Here is a 20,296-nt window from a genome sequence, read left to right on the forward strand (position 1 = left end):
CTCAGAGAAATAAACATAAATAGAGGGAGCATATGTCATTTTCAGTAAGCAAATTTTGTCCCCAACATGAACTATCAAATTTGACATGAAGCGCGCGGAAATGAAAACATCAGTGATACGATATTTCACTCAATTCGCGAGTTTCTCCACAAGCAATGCACTTCTTATGTCCCATAGTGAATCAACGTTTCATATCAACTCAAAATATATTGAAATAAATACCTAAATATATCAGAAATTCAAGAAAACGAACTTCAAGCGCGCCAAACGACGTGAAACAACCGATGACACTAGGAGAGCAAAAGTTGCCAAACCTTGGATTTCAGCAGGTAGATACAGAAAATAGTAAATATTCAGCATATTATAAATTCGACAATTAGGAAAAATATCCGATTCCAAATATTCAAATTTGCATATTCAATCGGGAATCATCCAAATAAATATATTTCATTCGATATAATATACATTCATAATGATATAGTAAAATTGTGGATTTGAAAATATATCACAATCCGACAACGTAATCTAACCATGTTGGGGACATGTAAAAATTGCGTATACTCCCTATATCTATGTTTATTACTCTATGAACCGGACAGAATAGAATTTGAAGACGTATTCGCCATCATAGCACCGAAGACAAAACGATACAACGTTCGTATAAAGATCTTCAATCAAAAACAAAACGAATAACAAACAAATAAAAGTACCCATCAAAAAACCACCTTCGCTCTCACCATAGAACACACCCTTTTACGGACCACAAAAAACGAGTCTCTAGTGTGTTTAGTTTACCCACACAGAACACAGAAAACCCGGAAGTGATAACGGGCCATCAGAGATCGAAGAGAAGCGAAACGGAGAGAGAAACAGATGCACCTGTATGTTTACACATCCGATGGCTGCTTGGGAACTTCCGATACCGTGTGAAAAGGAGCCTCCGGTATATAAGAGGGTGCAGCGGAACCCCCGTAAACAATTACACCTTTCTGGTCGAGACCGAAGACGAGTGCCATCAGTCGTGGGAATTCCCATAGACGACCCATAGATCGAGGAGGGCTGAGGTAATAAGGTCGCGTGTGAAATGGGTTTTCGAGAGGAATCGGAAGGGAGAGCAGGGGCGTAGAAATGGGGAGGGTACTGGGGGTAATTGATCAAATCAAATCAAATTTATTTAACAAATCATTACAAAACGATAGGTAACAATTAATAGTCAATGTAAAGAAAAAATAGTGAAACTAACAGAATAGTATAAAAAATTTAATAATTATTTTACTTGAATTCGTCTGACAGATATTCATCAACCGAGTAATAACACTTGGAGATCAGAAAGTACTTCAGTCGTTTTCCTCTGCAGAATTTGATCTCGTCTGGGAGATGGTTGTACAATTTGATCGACAAATAGTTTGTGGCCTTCTGAGCTCGTTTTATTCTGTGGTATGGTATGCATAGATCATTTCCCTTCCGTGTGGCGTACTGATGGAATTCCTCCCCCCTAAGATTTTCAAAATATAAAATTTTAAAAATCTCGCAAAGACGAAAAACGAAAATTTTTTCATAAAATGAACCAATAATAATCATTTTATTTTCCTTCGAATCGATACGCCAGTAAAAAATCAGTTCATGAGTTTATTATCGCTTTCAAGATGACTACTTTCATTGCACTACAAGCTCGTCTTTGTCCAAGGTTTATTATTTTCTTTTATCTACCCGCTTTCTCGGTATCGCCCCTTATTTGACATCTGTGGGATTATAATTGTTGGGCGGTATCAAGAATCTTTTTTACCGGATTGACAGCAAATATTGATTTTGCAGACACCATAGAGTAATAAACATAGCTAGAGGGAGTATACGCAATTTTTACATCTCCCCAACATGGTTAGATTACGTTGTCAAATTGTGATATATTTTCATATCCACAATTTTACTATATCGTTATGAATGTATATTATACTGAATGAAATATATTTATTTGAGTATTTCACGATTAAATATGCAAATTTGAATATTTGGAATCCGATATTTTTCCTAATTGTCGAATTTATAATAAGCAGAATATTTATTATTTTCTGTATCTACCTGCTGAAATCCAAGGTTTGGCAACTTTTGCTCTCCTAGTGTCATCGGTTGTTGCACGTAGTTTGGCGCGCTTGAATATTGTTTTCTGAATTTCTGATATATTTAGGTATTTATTCCAATATATTTTGAGTTAATATGGAACGTTGATTCACTATGGGACATAAGAAGTGCGTTCTTTGTGGAGAAACTGGCGAATTGAGTGAAATATCGCATCACTGATATGTTTTCATTTCCACGCGCTTCATGTCAAATTTGATAGTTCATGTTGAGGACAAAATTTGCTCACTGAAAATGACTTATGCTCCTTCTATGTTTTTTACTCTGAGGCAGACACATATCAATCAGAAAAGTACTACTCTTCCTGCCTAGGCAGCAAACTAACTACTTTCCTGCCTAGGCAGCAAAATGATTATTGTGGACCTTGGAGATCACATGTTTTAGGCACTTCAAAGAGGAAATTGGCGTGAGAATGATCGAGTGCCTAATTTTTCCACCCAGTTATTTCTTTCAAAAATGAAAATACGATTTAAAACTGTGAAAGAGATACCTCTCTTGACGAGCCGCCTATGGCTCGAATGCTTCGGAATTGAAATAAATGGATGAGGGGTGAGTTCCAGGTCCAGGGAAGTGGCTATTTTGAATTGTAGTCCACATAGTTTCATTTCACGTATATATTACGTGAAATATACGCAAGGGTTACTGTTATGGAATTCAGTTCACTTCATGGGAATGGACCTACAGGTTTGCCAATAAAACGACGATCGGTACGTTTTCCTAACGTCCCAGCACAGCTGCCATATTTAAAACGGTAGAAATGTAATAGAGGGGCAATTTTTTCAATTATAAGTTGACAATTCAATATTTTTTTCAAGGGCGTTTGATTTCATACGGTAAGTTCTTGTTCAGATAATCCACAACTAGGTACTTACGTTAAATGGTCCTATCTATTTATCGTACAGAGTTAAATGACATGAAATTGTAAAATTACATGATACTTTCAACACAATGTCAGCACTTCACAAATAAAATATTAGGTGTACAACTTTGCATCCGCCGTTTTGCAACAGATGGCTGTAGCGGTAAGTGGTAGTCGAAATAAATGAATCGTAGATGTCATACAATAAGATTAGGTATTTGTAAACTAACGCCATCGAAATATTAGGCGAATTCTGTCTACATCATAATGTTATTCTCGATTAAACATGTCAGCTTAAGAGCCAAATTCTCGTCATTTGCGGGAGGTTTCAATTTTCTGCTTCAATATAAAGAAATCTGGGAATGAGGTTCATCGAATACTCTCAAATACCTGTAGTGAGCCCGCTATTAGTGAAAGAACGTGCCGAGAGTGGTTTCAACGCTTCAAGAACGGGGATTTATTTGACGTTGAAGAGAGAAGGTTTTCGAAAATGCAGAATTGGAGGCATTACTTGATCGAGATTCGTGTCAAACGCAACAAGAATTGGCAGGATCATTGGGAGTGACACAACAAGCCATTTCAAAACGCCTGAAAGTCATGAGAATGATTCAGAAACTAGGAAATTGGGTGCCGCACGAGTTGGAGCCGAGAGATGTTGAACGGCATTTGTTTGCTTGTAAACAGCTGCTTGCAAGGCAAAGACGGAAGGGATTTCTGTATCGCATTGTGACTGGAGACGAAAAATAGGTTCGTTACGATAATCCCAAATGCAGAAAATCATGGGGATATCCCGGCCATGCTTCCACGTCGAGGGCCAAACCGAATATTCACGGTTCCAAGGTCATGCTCAGTTTTTGGTGGGACCAGTTCAGCGTATAGTATTATGAGTTATTAAAACCGACTGAAACAATCACAGGTAATCGTTATCGAACGCAATTAATGCTTTTGAGTCGAGAATTTAAAGACAAACGGCCGCAATAAAACGAAAGACGTGATGAAGTGATTTTACTGCATGACAATGCTCGACCCCATGTTGCGAAAGTGGTCAAGACATACTTGAAAACGTTATATGGGAAGTCCTACCCCACCCGCCGTATTCTCCAGACGTAGCTCCCTCGGACTATCACTTGTTTCGATCAATGGAACACGTCCTGGCTGACCTGCACTTCCGGTCTTATGAAGAAGTAAAAAATTGGATCGATTCGTGGATCGCTTCAAAAGATGACCAGTTTTTTCAACGCGGGATTCGTACGCTGCCCGAAAAATGGAAGAAAGTAGTGACCAGCGATGGACAATACTTTGAATCATAAATGTATAACCAGTTTTTTACAATAAAGCCTCGAATTTCGGAAGAAAAAACGGCGGAAGCAAAGTTGTACGCCTATGTATAAATGTAGAGTTTTCAAACTGAGATCTAGTGATTTAACACCTAGAGACTTTTTTCTGTGGGACCACGTGAAAGATAAAGTCTATACGCTCTATTAGTGTGACGTCACACACCGCCATTTTTGGTTCTCCTGTCAGTATTCGGAATCCAAACAAATAAATTGTCATTCAAATTAGTAAGTTGTCGTTGAAGGAATTGGCTTATTTTCATAAAAAAGAGTATTTGAGGAACGATTAGACAGAAGGAACGAGGTTAATACCAGTAAGTTTAAATCCTGTATTATTCCCCAGATTTTGTAAAAAGCCGTGTTTATTAGTTGAACTTCAAGTTCGAACTTACTGGCATTAATCTCGTGCCTTCTGTCTATCAATTAATAGTAAAATCGTTCCTTAAATAATCTTATTTATGAAAATAAGCCAATTTCTTCAACGACAACGTACTAATTTGAATGACAATTCGTTTGTTTGGATTCCGAACACTGACAGGAGAACTAAAATGGCGGTGTGTGACGTCATCACTAATAGAGCGTATTGCAATGCTTTAAAATCGATTCAACACCTTAAATATGAAATTGATGGTGGAGTTATACAGGACATACAGCACCAAACATGCGAATTGGTCATGGATAATTTCATGAAAAGGATAATGAGGCTGGAACAGTAGTCCTGGTTCCCATTTGGCTGATTTTCTTTACAATGAAATGAACATCCATTGATTACTCGTATTTTTTTTTAATATCAAAATTAAACCTCTTATTAGAAAACCCTTCAAAATTATTATTAACGAAAAATTCTGCAGTGATTTCAACGTTCGGTCAAGTCCGAAACCTCTAACAATCGGAATCCATTTCACTTCTGCATATTCTCACCCTTTCAAAGGTTCCATCTGTGGGAAACAACCCCATAACGATATCGGATTGACCAGACCCAAGCGAGCGTAGCCAGATAGAACAAAAACATCAGCAGAATCGTCGGAATCCACCCATCTGGTAGCCACACTTAGCATCTCCATACGGTACTGGCCCTATACCTGTGCCAGGGTCGGACCTATTAGGGGGTAATAACTCAAACCCAAAGGGATAACAATTCGAACGGAAAATACAATCAATCAAAAAATGTAAATTTCTTTTATATACTTATTTCATTTGAACGAAAATTGTTAGGCCTTTCTTTGAAAAGTTACGTGCTTTCAAAAATGATTACATATTATTTTATTTTTTTTTTAAATCGCGAAAAAGTTTAAGAGTTGTTATTTTGTGATCATGTTTTATCGATGAAAAAGCTATCCATGAATATTTTTTCATTTTCGATAATCTTTGTGATCTTTTAAAGGAGGCACTAAAGTTCATCTTAAAAACCGACTAAGTAGGTATTTATTTACTGTTTTCAAAGTTTTGATACGCCACTGAGATTTTTCTAACTAAAAGTCATTTTTGAATTCCTCGTTTGTGACCAAAACCTCAGAGTAATAAACATAGATAGAGGAAGCATATTATGTCATTTTCAATAAGGAAATTTTGTCCCCAACATGAACTATCAAATTTGACATAAGGTGCGCGGAAATGAAAACATATCAGTGATACGATATTTCACTCAATTCGCGAGTTTCTCCACAAAGAACGCACATCTTATGTTCCATAATGAATCAACGTTTCATATTAACTCAAAATATATTGAAATAAATACCTAAATATATCAGAAATTCAGAAAATTAACTTTAAGCGCGCTAAAGGACGTGAAACAACCGATGACAGTAGGAGAGCAAAAGTTGCCAAACCTTGGATTTCAACAGGTAGATACAGAAAATAATAAATATTCTGCTTATTATAAATTCAACAGGAAAATTATCGTATTCCAAATATTCAAATTTGCATATTTGATGGGGAATCACTCAAATAAATATACATAATATATCATTCAATATAATACACATTCATATCGATTCAGTAAAATTGTGGATTTGAAAATATATCACAATCCGACAACTTAATCTAACCATGTTAGGGACTTGTAAAAATGGAGTATACTCCCTCTATATTTGTTTTTACTCTATGCAAAAAACAATTAAGCCTTTTTTTCTATGGGGTGCCGTTTTTATATAAAAAAACATCGCGTATTTCACATTTCTGTAATAAATTATCTATTAGTTGGTATTAGATATACTTGATAATGTATGTATTGAAGTTGAGATATTTTAAAAAAAAAACGGCGCCCCATACTAGAAAAAGCCATGAGAAGTTTTTTAAGAAAATAGAGAGCAATTATAATGAATACCCAGTTTTTAAGAAAAACTTTGACTTCTCGAAATACGAATCATTTGCAAAAAAAAATTAAATGGGAAACTGTCAAACACTTTAGAACAGTATTTTCTTACCCCTTCCTAAAATTAAGACGCATCCTCTGGACGTGGACATCACTATGTTGTACCCAACCCCACTGAAAAAGTTGCCTAGATCCGCCCTTGACCTGTGCCGTGGGAAACCGGCCTAATAAGTTTTTAATCTCGCCGAAATTCGTATCTGTGAGAACATCGGGACAGAATTGAGAGAAGGTGCAGCATCCTTGACGAATCTAACGCAGAAGCGATGATTATTTCTAATTTTTTTTTTCTTTTCGAATAGAATAGGAAAGATGATACTAAGGGTTGTTTCGACCTTCTTTTATCAGGGGGATAACGGATCTAGGTGCGTGTTTTGAGGCGGCTAAACGATGTGAGAAATTGACAGGTCGAGTGGGCGGGAGCAGTGTCGGCTCGTGAAGTAGGACTGGGGTTCTAACTTTTACGTGAATTTTAAGAAGTAAAATGTTGATTCGTTTTGTATTCTTATTTTAAATGATTAATCTTTCAACTCGATAGGGAATAATAATTTTATTTGAAATTTTCAAACAGAACTGCCAACTGAAGCGTCATATGTTTGAAAAGTGTGAAAACTTACTACAAAAATAATGATTCTGTAGTAAATTTGGTAGGACTAAGCATTATATTAAAATAAAATTCAATCTGTATTCCATAGAGTAATAAACATAGATAGGGGGAGTATACGCAATTTTTACATGTCCCCAACATGGTTAGATTACGTTGTCGGATTGTGATATATTTTCAAATTCACAATTTTACTATATCGTTATGAATGTATATTATATTGAATGAAATATATTTATTAAAGTGATTCCCGATTAAATATGCAAATTTGAATATTTGGAATTCGATATTTCTCTTAATTGTCGATTTCATAATAAGCAGAATATTTATTATTTTTTGTATCTACCTGCTGAAATTCAAGTTTTGGCAACTTTTGCTCTCCAAGTGTCATCGGTTGTTTCACGTCGTTTGGTACGCTTGAAGTTTGTGTTCTGAATTTCTGATATTTTTAGGTATTTATTTACCTACTTTCGGAATTACAAAATAGCTTACTCTATATTATTTATATTAATTACATATTATCCACTATTTTCTACCTACATTAACGAAGTGATGCTTGAAAAAATTGACGAAATAAATATTAAAAATAATAATAATATCTATAACGCAATAAAGGAAAAATATCTCCAATCAACAAGTGTTTGCAGGTGTTTTACTAAGCAAATATTTACTTTCGGTCAATACTATAGGTACTACTGAAGTGAATTGACCCCGCCACTGGGATGATGATGGACAAAGGGAGGCTCAAGGGTCTGCGTTGGGTTCTTAGAAGGGATAACCGCAGGACAAAGAAACCCTTATTGACTTTGATTGCTCCTGAAATAAGGACAAAAAATACGAGATTGTTAGATAATTTCTAGTGAAGATGAATGGACCTGGACAGGTTGAATTTGGACTATTCTGCTGGAATTTTTTTTTATTCCGGGGGTTTATTACTGACCTACCTTACTGAAGGAGTTCGGAGCTGGCAGTTCTAAGAATGACTCTTTGATTATTTCTCTCGAAATGACATGGAACAATCAAACCATCTATATTGTCGAATAAATCCTTCAGATAAGTGACTAAAATACTGAAATGTTTTACTAACTATTTAGTTTTGGGTTTTTGTCACATTCATAAATTTGAAAAATTTGAAAAAAAATTAGATTTAAATATTCATATAAAGAGTTTTTCAATAAGAGTTTTCATTCTGAGTAGCCAGCTATCTCGACAGCTCTCACTTTTGAAGCTGTCATATTTTGGCATTTGACAATTAAAACTTGGTTTTTTACAGCTTAAACACTTTGTGTTTTAAGATGTTTTATTCTTCTGCATAAAAATGGCGTAGAATCACCTTATGTAATAATAATGCATAATAATCTATATTTATCCTTCAAACCACATATTTACAATCGAATACATTCGCCATAGGACCTGTCAAAGAGAAAAATCACAGAAATAGTGAATAAGAAAAGAGATTAAAAAGAATTCCAAGAATATTCCTCGAGAGTATAAAACAGCAGTTTCAAGCTTCATGCAAAGTTCGTGTCTATAGCGAAATAGCAACAATAGCACCCTTGGAGACCACAAAACTGCATATTGGTATATCCCATAGAGTAATAAACAAAAATAGAGGAAGTATAAGCAATTTTTACATGTCCCCAACATGGTTAGATTTCGTTGTCAGATTGTGATATATTTTCAAATCCACAATTTCACTATATCGTTATGAATGTATATTATAATGAATGAAAATAATTATTTGAGGATTCCCGAGTGAATATGCAAATTTGAATATTTGAAATTCGATATTTTTCCTAATTGTCGAATTTATAATAAACAGAATATTTATTATTTTCTGTATCTGCCTGCTGAAATCCAAGGTTTGGCAACTTTTGCTCTCCTAGTGTCATCGGTTGTTTCACGTCATTTGGCGCACTTAAAGTTTGTTTTCTGAATTTCTGACCTATTTAGGTATTTATTTCGATATATTTTGCGTTAATAAGAAACGTTGTTTTACTATAGGACATAAGAAGTCCGTTCTCTGTGGAGAAATTCGCGAGTTGAGTGAAATATCGTATCACTGATATGTTTTCATTTAAGCGCGCTCCATGTCAAATTTGATAGTTCATGTTGGGGACACAATTTGCTTACTGAAAATGACATAAGCTTCCTCATTGGCAATTCATCATGAATAGACTCACGCCTGAACAACGCTTGCAAATAGTGCAATTTTATTTCGAAAATAATGGTTATGTGCGGAATACGTATCGCGCACTACGTCCATTTTATTTTGTTTAGCGATGAAGCGCACTTCTGGTTGAATGGCTACGTCAACAAACAAAACTGCCTCATTTGGATTGAAGCTAATCCTCAAGTGTATGTCGAAACACCGTTGTATCCAGAAAAACTGACTGTTTGGTGCGCTTTATGGGCTGGTGGAATCATTGGTCCGTACTTCTTCGAAAACGATGATGGCCAGAACGTTACAGTCAATGGTGATCGGTATAGAGCCATGATTACTAACTTTTTCATTCCTGAACTGAACAACCATGATGTCCAGGAGCTGTGGTTCCAACAAGACGGCGCAACATGTCACACAGCTCGTGCCACAATCGATTTATTGAAAGACACGTTTGGTTACCGCCCAATTTCAAGTTTTGGACCTGTGAATTGGCCTCCAAGATCTTGTTATTTAACACCGCTAGACTACTTTCTGTGGGGCTAAATAAAGTCATTGGTCTATGCGGATAAGCCACAAACCCTTGACCATTTGGAAGACAACATTCGCCGTGTTTTTGCCGATATACGGCCACAAATGTTGGAAAAAGTCATCGAAAATTGGACGTCCAGATTGGACTACATCCGAGCCAACCGTGGCGGTCATATGCCAGAAATCATATTTAAAATGTAATGCCACAAGATTATCTTGCGGATAAATGAAATTCATGTCAATCGGATAATCCATCGTTGTTTTATTGCAATTTAAAGTTCTATAGCTCTAAAAAAACAATCTTTATATCCAAAAGTGTGTTTTTCACGTGAGTGCAAAACAACAATACCTCAATCCTCAAAACGAACACATAAAACATAAAAATATACCCACGCGGCTCAACCCAGGATAAAGCCCAGCCCAAATTTCACTAGCAACTCTCGTTTTCAAATCTTCGGACCTCCGTGGCCAAAAAAACAAGCCTTCTTCGGAACCAGCAGAGCGCACTTGATGAGAAAGTAACCGAATACCATAAAGTACCGCCCTGTCCGTGGGAATTTCAAACAGTCGAGTAACTTTTTAGGTGACCGACTATACAGGGTGCAAAGGGGTGGGGGAATAGGGCGCTAGCCACCAGCAATTCCCACGGTTTACACTATCGGAATGCCGTATCACTTTACCTTTGCCTTTAATTCTGGTTCTCATTTCATTATCGAAGTTGGCCTCGTGTGGTGAGGTCGTAAATTTTTGTGGAAAGTGGTTGTCAACTTGGCTGTGCCAGTTCTTGGTGTTTTTGGATTATTACGATTTTGTGATTCTGTGGATTTTTGCTAAAGTTCTGTGAGTGGTTGTTGTTCTTTTTTTTGATTTTGTTGAAGTTTTGTTTTGATTTGCGAAATTTTAAGATCGAATTTTACTTTGTGGTTTATTTTATCTAATGTTGACGCAATATTCAAAATTCATTGAGTTTTGATTGTCTAATTTTCACTTTTTTATTATACAGCGTGTTCCTAAATTGGAGGTACAAATGGAAATGGAAAAATCCTTGGATAATTTTAAGAAAAAAAAGTGCAATGAACATGGGTCCAAAAACGCTTTGTTTTCGAGATACAGGGTGTTGAAGTTTGATTTTTTTCAAGTTTTTTCTCATAGCACTTTCCTACACAAGATATTCAACTTAAATTTGGCGTAGATATTCTAATTTAAAGTTTCATCATGTGATATGCTAATTTTGAATGCAAAATTGATATTTTTTTCTGGAACAGTGCCCGCTTCTTTACTCCAGAACTTTTTTTCTGTTGACCACAAGTAGTTTAGAAAAATGTGAAAATAAAATTTGATTCAGTACTAAACTTTTTGGTTTCTTGTAGTTTTGTCGTATTTGCTACCAATTTCGAGGAAAAAATTCAAACAATTCTATATAGTTCTCTTCAGGAAACTGCAAATTATTATAAAAATCCAGTTAGTAAGCTGTGATGAAAAAATAATTATGAGTTTTAGTACTTATCAACTTAATCTGTAGCGAAGGTTAATAAAGATTCGATAAACTGATAAAATCGTCATAAAAAAGTAGGACTACAAGAAACACCCTGTATCTCGAAAACAAAGCGTTTGCGAGCCCGTGTTTATAGGACTTTTTTTCCTAAATCGTCCAAGGAATCACTCATCTTCCTTTGTACCTCCAATTTAGGAACACCTTGTATAAACATTAAATTTCAACTTATCGAATCCGCTGTCACTGAAGTTTCAAGTTCGTACTCGGAAATTCTCTTGAATACAAAATTTTGCACAACCATATTTACGGAACCCCTTGTCGTTTTTCGAGATCTGAACATATCCTCAAAATTTTAAGTTCCCAGGTTTTTTCCGATCAAGAATTTGCGTGTTTACGGACGGACAGAATTGAAGTGTACAACGAATTCATTATCAGTTGAAAATTCACAAATTTCAAAAGAGAATCGTTCATTTTCACCAAAAGGTTTATTTTTAGTGTTTTTTTTTTAAAGAAATTGAAGATTTACATTCTTAATCGTGTTTTATTTTACAGGTTTCAACCAAATTTACCACAGTCAACCTAAAATGCCAATCAGTGAAGACGAATACGATTCAAGATCTCTCCAAGAACCAAGCGTCACAATGTCTAAGGCTGAATTGAGAAAGGTAAGTTCGAAAAGAAAATTACCAGTCTATTTATTCTCATTGATCTTTTGATTTTTCTTGCAGACTCACAAACCTATTATGGAGAAACGTAGGAGAGCAAGGATCAACCATTGTCTGAACGAAATCAAAAGTCTCGTTTTGGAAGCAATGAACAAAGATGTAAGTATAGACTCAAATATAAAAGATGGCCTTCAAGAAGTTATGATTTACTCCTGACGGATCAGCCACGAAATATCTTTAATACCCTTCCAAATGTTCAACGCAGATTCTTATAGACATTTTCTTACAGCCCTCAAGACACTCTAAACTGGAGAAGGCCGACATCTTGGAAATGGCTGTTAAGCATCTGCAAAACATCCAACGCCAACAACTCGCCATTGCCATGGCTACCAACCCTTCAGCTGTCAGAAAATTCAGGGCAGGTTTCGACGATTGTGCAGATGAAATCGACAAGTGCCTCAATCAGCTTGAAGGTGTGGGTGATAACCTCAAACAAGGCCTCAGCAGCCACCTCAGGAAGTGTATGAGTGGCATTGAGCAAGTTGCACACATCAACTACCCAGACCAGAGTCACGTGCCTTTCTTGAGCAACCCCAACGTAATGTCTGCACCAACATCCAAGCTAGACGTAGGTTTGGACTCTACCACCAGCAGGGTGGGAGACTTGAACAACAACCCTTTCTTCAGGATACCTCAAGGGTTGCAGTTGGTCCCTGAAAGATTAAGACCTGGAGATCTGACTCTCTTGCTTTCGAACGTCACCAACAACTTCAACTTCTCCAATACAACCCCGAGCCACGTACACGTCAAGGAGACTGAAAGACCAAGTGCCTTTGCAACTGTGATACCTTCGTCTCTGTCTGGAAAACTGTTGAGTCCTCCACTAAGTCCCAAAACCTACCAAATCCCAGATGAAAGAAGCTCGTCTCCTCAAGGATTCAGACCAGTTCACATCACCATCAAACCTGTTATTGCATACGCTAACCCTAGATGTGAAGACGATGCACAGGTCTGCCAAATATCTTCTACTTCTGCACCTCTATCCTCAGAAATAAAAACCATGAAGTTCCCAATTCAGAACACCAACGAGAAAAGGACTTTGATCGGTCAGAGTAAGACTTCTGAGCCTCTTTCTGTGATAACCAATCAAAACGAAAGGTACAAGCAAGCTAAAGTTGTTCAGGATTCTTTATATTGTGAGGAGAACATTCAAAGGGGTATCAAAAGGAAGTTTGAAGAAAGTCAACAAGGACTTTTGGTAACCGCGGAAGATTACCCTCAAAAGAAGATACTACTATTTGAGTCCAGCTCTTCTTCCAAGACAGACAAAGCTTCAACATCGTCTTCTTCAATTCCTCAACCTCCCAAAGATCAAAATGAAGATAGCTGTTCCGAAATGTGGAGACCATGGTGATCCAATTGTTTCAAATTTGAAACGTTTGATAAATTTTTGGGTACCATCTTCGATCTTGGAGAGGAAGGCTATGAAAACGCTGCTTTCAATGGACTGGAAAAAAAGAAGAAACCAAGAGGAAGCTGGAGTACACTGGATGATCTCAACGTAAAAAGAAGTGATAAAAAATTATATGAGAAAAAAGCTTTATAAAGAGAGTGAGATGATAAGAGATCTCAAACAGAATTTTAATGGGTTTGTTTGTGTTGATATATTTAATTTTATACATAAAGAATATATGATGAAGAGACAATAAATGTTTCTTGAAATGATATTTGTTAAAATTCACCTTTATTGCTTACATAACTTCACCCTCCTACTTTCCTATATCAGCAACATTTTGAAGAAGAAAAAAGTTAAAGAGCAAGATGAAAAACAGTTGTGGGAGGGAAGGAACAAAAAACTTATTAAATATGTTGTAAAAAGGCAGAAATAAAAATAGTTCGATATTGTAAAAAACAGTATTTTATGATCTATATAAATTTTCAAAACCATGAAAGCTCTTGAATAAATATATTATCCCAGACTGTAACATAATTAAACAATGTAAAAACATCTTTGGATAGCCTCAGTTTCGAAACAATTAAATTATGAAAAAGTAAATAATAAATAGTAAGAAATAGTAACGAAAAAAAAAAATAAGCGAGAAATACAATACAATAAAAAACAAATTACAAAAACGAAAAGATGACAGCGATACTTTCAAACAAAATTACTCAAAAACCTAAAACTATTTTAAACTATTAAAACACATCATCGAAATAACTTCTAATTTTACTTCCTATCTTATGAATAAAAGAATGCAGATGTTCAAAAGCATGGTGGAAGAAATTGTCAGTACCATTTCTGGGGATTATTTGAATATGAGATAGATTTTTGTGTAAAAATTTGTGTCTACTCTCGTATTCCTCTTTAACTGTTGTCGACTTGTATGTTGTTGATGTTTCATTATCTAATGTTTTACTAGGTTTGGTCAAGTGCTCCAACGTTATTTTCGTGATATTGTCCTTTTTTCTCAACTCGATTTTATTTTTGTTGGGAAAAATCAACTGGAAATCTCTATAGTTTTCTCCGTATTCAGAAGAGTCATCTTTGTCGATTCTGTTCAAGATAGAGTCCATACTTTCAGCTGAATCTTCTGAGAGAAAGTTGGTCTTCTTTTTAGAGCCTATACTTCTTTTGATATTGTTCTTATGAAGAAGGTGTTGGTAGAGTGGTAAATCATTTATCATCGCAAAACTTTTGGATGGCAGTATATTTCTAGGTTTCATCAAGAGAATATCTTCTGGTCTCCAACTTTTATAAGTATCAGCTATAGGTCTATAATTATGGTGAACGGTAATCACCGATCTACGTTTTTTACTATTGTTATTAGTTTTTGTTTCTTTATTTTTATCTATTGACTCTATAGTTTTATCGTAAGCCTCCAATTTATGCTGCAAAGATTCTAAATCATCCTTGTTTTCACTGTCGATAAATTTTTGCAGTGACTTCATTAGACCGTCAGCTAAATTGGAACAAGAACAACCTACTGGGTGTTTATTTTCAGCTGTATCTCTTTTACGACGGTTAATACCATCATCTTCCATGTTGCTGTAGTCATCTTCATCTGAAAAATCGATGTCGTCGAACTTTTTCTGAGCTTCCTTGGCATTCCTAAAATATTCTTCCAATCTCATGTACTTTTTGGTTTCGTCATCTTCCTGAAAAAAATAAATTCTGTGATTTCAAAATCCAAAAGTTGCATTAGTAGAGCTTTAATGGAAAAAATAGAAACTCACCTCTTCAAAATCATTATTTCTATTCCTAGCCTTGAAGCGTTTCTTTTCAGAACACACCTTTTGGTTCTTCATTTTATGGTCATTTGTATGTGATTTTTTAGGAGCCTTGTTATCATCTTCAAAATACAAATCAAAATCATCATTCAGTTCTGTAGAATCCATAACGGAGCTATCTGAAGTTTTGGATGGTTTCCCATGAACTTCCTTCTTTTTGTAAAATGGATTCACGATAATTTTTTCTAAAGAAGGGTGTAGTGTCTTCTTCTTTGGTTCAACTTCAGAAGATTCCTCCGAACTATCTTTTCTGTGCCTTTGCTTAGAGGCTTCATTTAAAAGTTTCATATTGATGTCTCTTTTCAATCTTGAAGATTTCAAACCAACTCTAGCCCTCAAACTGTGATCATGCTTCAGTTTCTCCGTAGCTTTCTTCATTATCTCAGTAAGCTCTTCGTTTGTAAAACGAATGTTAGTTTTAGCAGCTCTAGCCTTCACTCTGTCAGCTAAAATCTTCTTAACTTCAGCGCTGGTCAACTCCAACTCTAAATCACTTGGTTTTTCCTTAATCTCGTGTTTTTTCATTTGGTTTATCTTGGAGTTAGCCAAGATATCTTTGAAATGTTCATGGAGGTTCTTGGTTAACTTCTTGTGGTCGAATTGTGGAAACTCATCGTGGTGTAGACTGTTCAATGTTGGTACTTCGAACTCCTCGACTTGATCGTTGGTATGGCCGTGTAGAGGGTGCTTTAGGGAGTTTAGAGTAGGGTGCTTCATTATATCCTTGAACTGGTCATGTAGACTCTTTGGTTTTCCAAGAACTAACTTCTTGACGTGAAGCTCTTTGGCATCTGTTGGGTGATGGTTGTTCGTCTTGGAGAATTTGAAAGTAGGGAAGCTTTCTAAGGTTTTGGATGGTTCAAGTTTTGTCTTCAAGAACGGTTTCTCGTCTACCGTTTCTTCAGAAGTTTTCTCAACGTGCTTTGACTTCTCGTGAGTTTTTGCCAGTATCATCCTACTCAAGTTCACCAAACGCTGCTCAGACTCTGTCAGTTTTCTTTGAGCCTCTACCAGCTTAGCTCTCTCCAAGATCTTCTTTCTGGTGTCCTCGTCGATCTTCAGATGGAACTGCGGATCCTCTTGTCTCTCATAGTTGTCCTTCAGGTCTTCCAAGATATCGTCCAACTTTTGGTGAGTTTCCTCCTTCCTACTCTCAAGATAGAACTTCTCATCGGTCTCCAATTCTTCCTGCAGCTCTCGCTCCATCTCCTTCAGGCTCACGTTGGTCTCTTGAAAGTTCCTGGATTTCAGTTCTACCGCCAATTCTGCCGATAGAGGGAGTTCTTGATCCGACTCTATCTCTTCCATGAGGAGGGACATCTCTTCTTCTTCGTCCATGCAGGCTGTTACTCTAGCTCCTGGTAGGACGAAGAGGCCTATGGATTTGGCGGGTACAGTGATGAACAATCCGTTGGATAGTTTGGCCCTTCTTAGTTTTGGGGTGAAGACCAGCTGTTCTTGTTCGAGAATTGAGGCCTTCAGTTTTTCGCCATTGAGGTACATCGATCTGTTGAATGGAAATTACTTTTGTTTTATAAATTTCGGATGAGTTACAAGAATCTTTTGCGATTTATAACATGCAAGGAGGTTTGCATCTGGCAATGTTCGAGCATTTTAAATCGCATATTGTTCGAGTTGTATTTTCAGCAATAAAATGATCTTTGAAATACTTCTTACCTCACATCTGATTTGGAGGTTAATACGTAGGATTGTATCTCCATATTTTTAGCAAAAGCGCTCAGTCTTATTTGGGCAGTGCGCTCAACATCTGCTTCATTGACGACCATAAGAACCATGGCACCTCTTTGATTGAAATTGTTTTGGTGTTTGGCACAATAAGCAAACGCCTCCATCTTGGTATCTGAACTAGCTGACCTCATATCTAGAACGACATTCCCTACCAAGGTTTTGTACAATAAGGAAAACCAAAATACCTAAAAGACAAAGTTGAAATCTAAGTTTCATGGTTGGGTTTGGATATAGCTTTGTAAACTTCGAGATCTGATTGGGGAGAGTCTTTATTGTTATGAGATACTTACAGGTGTGTCGATGAAGAACTCATACATCCTAGGAGTTCGTAATATGACATCAAAACCATTTCTGGCTGCTTCCCCCACTTCTTTAGACCATTGGAGAGCTGTTTCAAAAGTAGCTGGATTTCGATTTCTTGGTACAGACGTCCATAGTTTGGGATTACTTCTTTCTCCGAATATTACATGTGCCAGTTCATCGTTTAGCATGTTATGGTCTCTCTCGAATCTGGAACCAAATTGTTAGGCTATGTAAGGTTAGGTTGGCAGTGGAGCAGGATTTAGGTTTAGGGAGGTGATCAAACTAAACAAATCATAATGAAGAATTAGATGCTGCAGCTTTGAAGCTGTTAGGGACTAGATATACCATTAAAAAGTAAATTTGTGTACATACTGTTCCCAAACAACGTAGTCTGCTATGCCTTTGAGGGAGTCTAACAATCTCCTACAGCCATTCCTATGAGTGCATTTTCTTATGTTACTTCCCACAATTTTCCAAGAATTCTTTCTATCAGGGAAAGCGTCTAAGATGTGCCTTAAAATACGCAGATCTTCTACGTATTGTGTGTCTGTTTTATTGGAGCAATCTGTAAGAAATTATTGATATTTTAGTGGAGATGGAAATTGAATGTAATAATAAAAAAAATAAAGAGAACACTGACTCAAGAGCTCATTCACTCATGCTCCAACTGAGAGCACTTGGAGATAATAAAACTCCATTGGTCTTCTTTTCCAAGAAATATTGTGTGAATTGAAAAAAAATTGAAACCCTACCATATCCTAACTGCCACATGCAGGTCAGATTGAATTTATCCGATATTTCCAGAAGAGGCAGTATGGATTTTGGATTCCATACGCCTACAGTAGTGTCAGCATCGTTGATTCCAAAAACGGGTGTCAAATTAGCCATGTTGAACCATTCGTTGACCGCAAACCAAACAGAAGGTGTGACAGTAACATTGTCAGAGTCTTCGCTTTCTTTAGATTTCTCATCGGTGTCTATGTATCTCACGAATTCTGTTGATGGACCAGCTATTCTCACGTAAGCTGGACTGAGGTGACGTGCCATACGGAGGGATACATCGCTGAAAAAGGAACAGAAGAATTTTTAGACTTCGGTTACTTAGCTAAGCCATTTTATATAATCTTGTTTTAACGAGTATTCAATAGTGGTGGATGCGCTTTGAAGTGGCGCATCCACCAGACTCAAATCTCAATGAAGTTCAATCGAATTAGATGAATTGTTCTATTCACAGTAATTTAAATGATTGTTTCTCAATCTGACTAATCCAATCGCATCATTTGGACTTTATAACATTTCTTTGATTCAATTTTATTTTGAAATACGACCATGTGGTGACATCTAGAATTAGCGCGTGGAACCAAGCATGAATTCAAACTTCTTTTTGTATTGGAGAAGATTAATTAATTAATTTAGGGATTGTTCGAAAACATGGTTTTAAAAATTATAAGAAATGGATTAATTTATGATTAAAAATATATTTGATACTGTACTTCCTTAAAATTGTATTTAAGTTATAAAAATACTAGGAAACTCTCATCCACATCCCTCATTTCTTTATTTTTTTTTGGAAATTATTGATATCACTTACCTCAGATTGATTTTTGTCAATAGGATGGCCGGATCGATGGAAATGCTCAAAAATTTTTCACTAACAACATGTAACGGTCTTTTGCCATTAATAACGTAGATATTTTCATCAGCTGCAACCCACAACGGTAAAAAAATTAGAAAAAACGTCCAACATTCTTTCGGCATCATCAAAACTCAACTAGAAGTTTGAGTAAGCGACAAGAACCTACAAATATTTCTAACTGCAACACCAGGTAAAGTTCAAGTCAATCGAATCTACCTTGAATTTTCATGCCATTCAGCAAATTTTTCTTCTTTGTTTATTTTCGGTGCAAATAAACAAATATCGAGGTTTGTTTTTAGTTTCGTACGAGTTTATTGTTCATTTTTAAGAGCTCGTTCGTCACGATCTCGGTATTTTTCTTGGAAAGATAAGGTTTGACTTACTGATGACAAATCTGTTCTCTAAATTTATTCCGCCCGTCCGTAAACACCATAACTCTTGAAAGAAAAAGCTAGAAACTTGAAATTTTCAGGGTAGGTTCGGAATTCGGATGCCGCAGTTGAGTTCGATGAACAAAATCCGTCTAGGGGTTCCGTAAAATGAAACTATGAATTTGATCGAGTTTGAATTTTGCAAACACTTTTTTTCTATTATGATCACAGAATTCTTCAACTCGTGAAAAATATTGCTACAAGATTTGAACCTGTGGTTGTTCATTCCAAATTCTCATCATTTCATTTTAGCTTTTAAATACATATTGATCTGCTCTCCAGAAATCTGAAATAATATCGACCAAATTTCATTCAGTGTTCATATTAGGCCAATTGAAGTCCCCGGTCTGATGCACAGATGGCGGTGCTAGTATTAAATCCATATAATTTTTAGTTAGTACTCAACTTCAAACGATACGTGTCAAAATTTCACAGCAGTCCGACCATTAGTTTAGGAGATATTGGGTTGAGAGTGTAGCTACTTTTGTTATTTGAAAAAAGATGGAAAAAAAAGAATTTCGTGTGCTGATAAAATATTGCTTTTTGAAGGGAAAAAATGCAGTTGAAGCAAAATCTTGGCTTGATGAAGAGTTTCCGGGGAATGCACCAGGAAAATTAACCATCATTGATTGGTATGCTAAGTTTGAACGTGGTGAAATAAGCACTGAAGACGGCGAACGCCCAAAAGAAGCTGTCAGTGACGAAAAAATCAGAAAGATCACCAAATAATTTT

General features: G+C 36.2%; 2 protein-coding genes across 2 annotated transcripts; one reads left to right on the plus strand and one right to left on the minus strand.

The window, feature by feature from the left end:
* Positions 1-10,702: 10,702 nt before the first annotated feature.
* Positions 10,703-14,290, plus strand: LOC123680521 (protein deadpan-like). The gene is made up of 4 exons (XM_045618462.1): positions 10,703-10,836; positions 12,044-12,156; positions 12,220-12,315; positions 12,446-14,290. The coding sequence occupies exons 2-4, from the start codon at positions 12,076-12,078 to the stop codon at positions 13,568-13,570; spliced, it is 1,302 nt and encodes a 433-aa protein (XP_045474418.1). The 5' UTR covers positions 10,703-10,836; positions 12,044-12,075; the 3' UTR covers positions 13,571-14,290.
* LOC123680519 lies at positions 14,128-19,330 on the minus strand. The gene is made up of 7 exons (XM_045618461.1): positions 19,088-19,330; positions 18,249-18,559; positions 17,869-18,061; positions 17,484-17,703; positions 17,122-17,378; positions 15,391-16,951; positions 14,128-15,312 (listed from the first exon to the last, which is right to left on the minus strand). The coding sequence occupies exons 1-7, from the start codon at positions 19,255-19,257 to the stop codon at positions 14,353-14,355; spliced, it is 3,672 nt and encodes a 1,223-aa protein (XP_045474417.1). The 5' UTR covers positions 19,258-19,330; the 3' UTR covers positions 14,128-14,352.
* Positions 19,331-20,296: the final 966 nt, after the last annotated feature.

The sequence above is a fragment of the Harmonia axyridis genome, chromosome 5 (genome assembly GCF_914767665.1).
Source record: "Harmonia axyridis chromosome 5, icHarAxyr1.1, whole genome shotgun sequence".
NCBI lineage: Eukaryota > Metazoa > Arthropoda > Insecta > Coleoptera > Coccinellidae > Harmonia > Harmonia axyridis.

What these genes read in the sequence shown, in the direction of transcription:
- LOC123680519 (XM_045618461.1), bottom strand. Translation starts at nt 19,257, where the DNA reads ATGATGCCGAAAGAATGTTGGACGTTTTTTCTAATTTTTTTACCGTTG. An exon ending in TTGACAAAAATCAATCTGAG is followed by an intron (nt 18,560 to 19,087) that starts GTAAGTGATATC and finishes TTCCTTTTTCAG; the next exon opens with CGATGTATCCCTCCGTATGG. An exon ending in AGTTCTTCATCGACACACCT is followed by an intron (nt 17,379 to 17,483) that starts GTAAGTATCTCA and finishes TTTGTCTTTTAG; the next exon opens with GTATTTTGGTTTTCCTTATT.
- LOC123680521 (XM_045618462.1), top strand. Translation starts at nt 12,076, where the DNA reads ATGCCAATCAGTGAAGACGAATACGATTCAAGATCTCTCCAAGAACCA. An exon ending in CTAAGGCTGAATTGAGAAAG is followed by an intron (nt 12,157 to 12,219) that starts GTAAGTTCGAAA and finishes TTTTTCTTGCAG; the next exon opens with ACTCACAAACCTATTATGGA. An exon ending in TGGAAGCAATGAACAAAGAT is followed by an intron (nt 12,316 to 12,445) that starts GTAAGTATAGAC and finishes ATTTTCTTACAG; the next exon opens with CCCTCAAGACACTCTAAACT.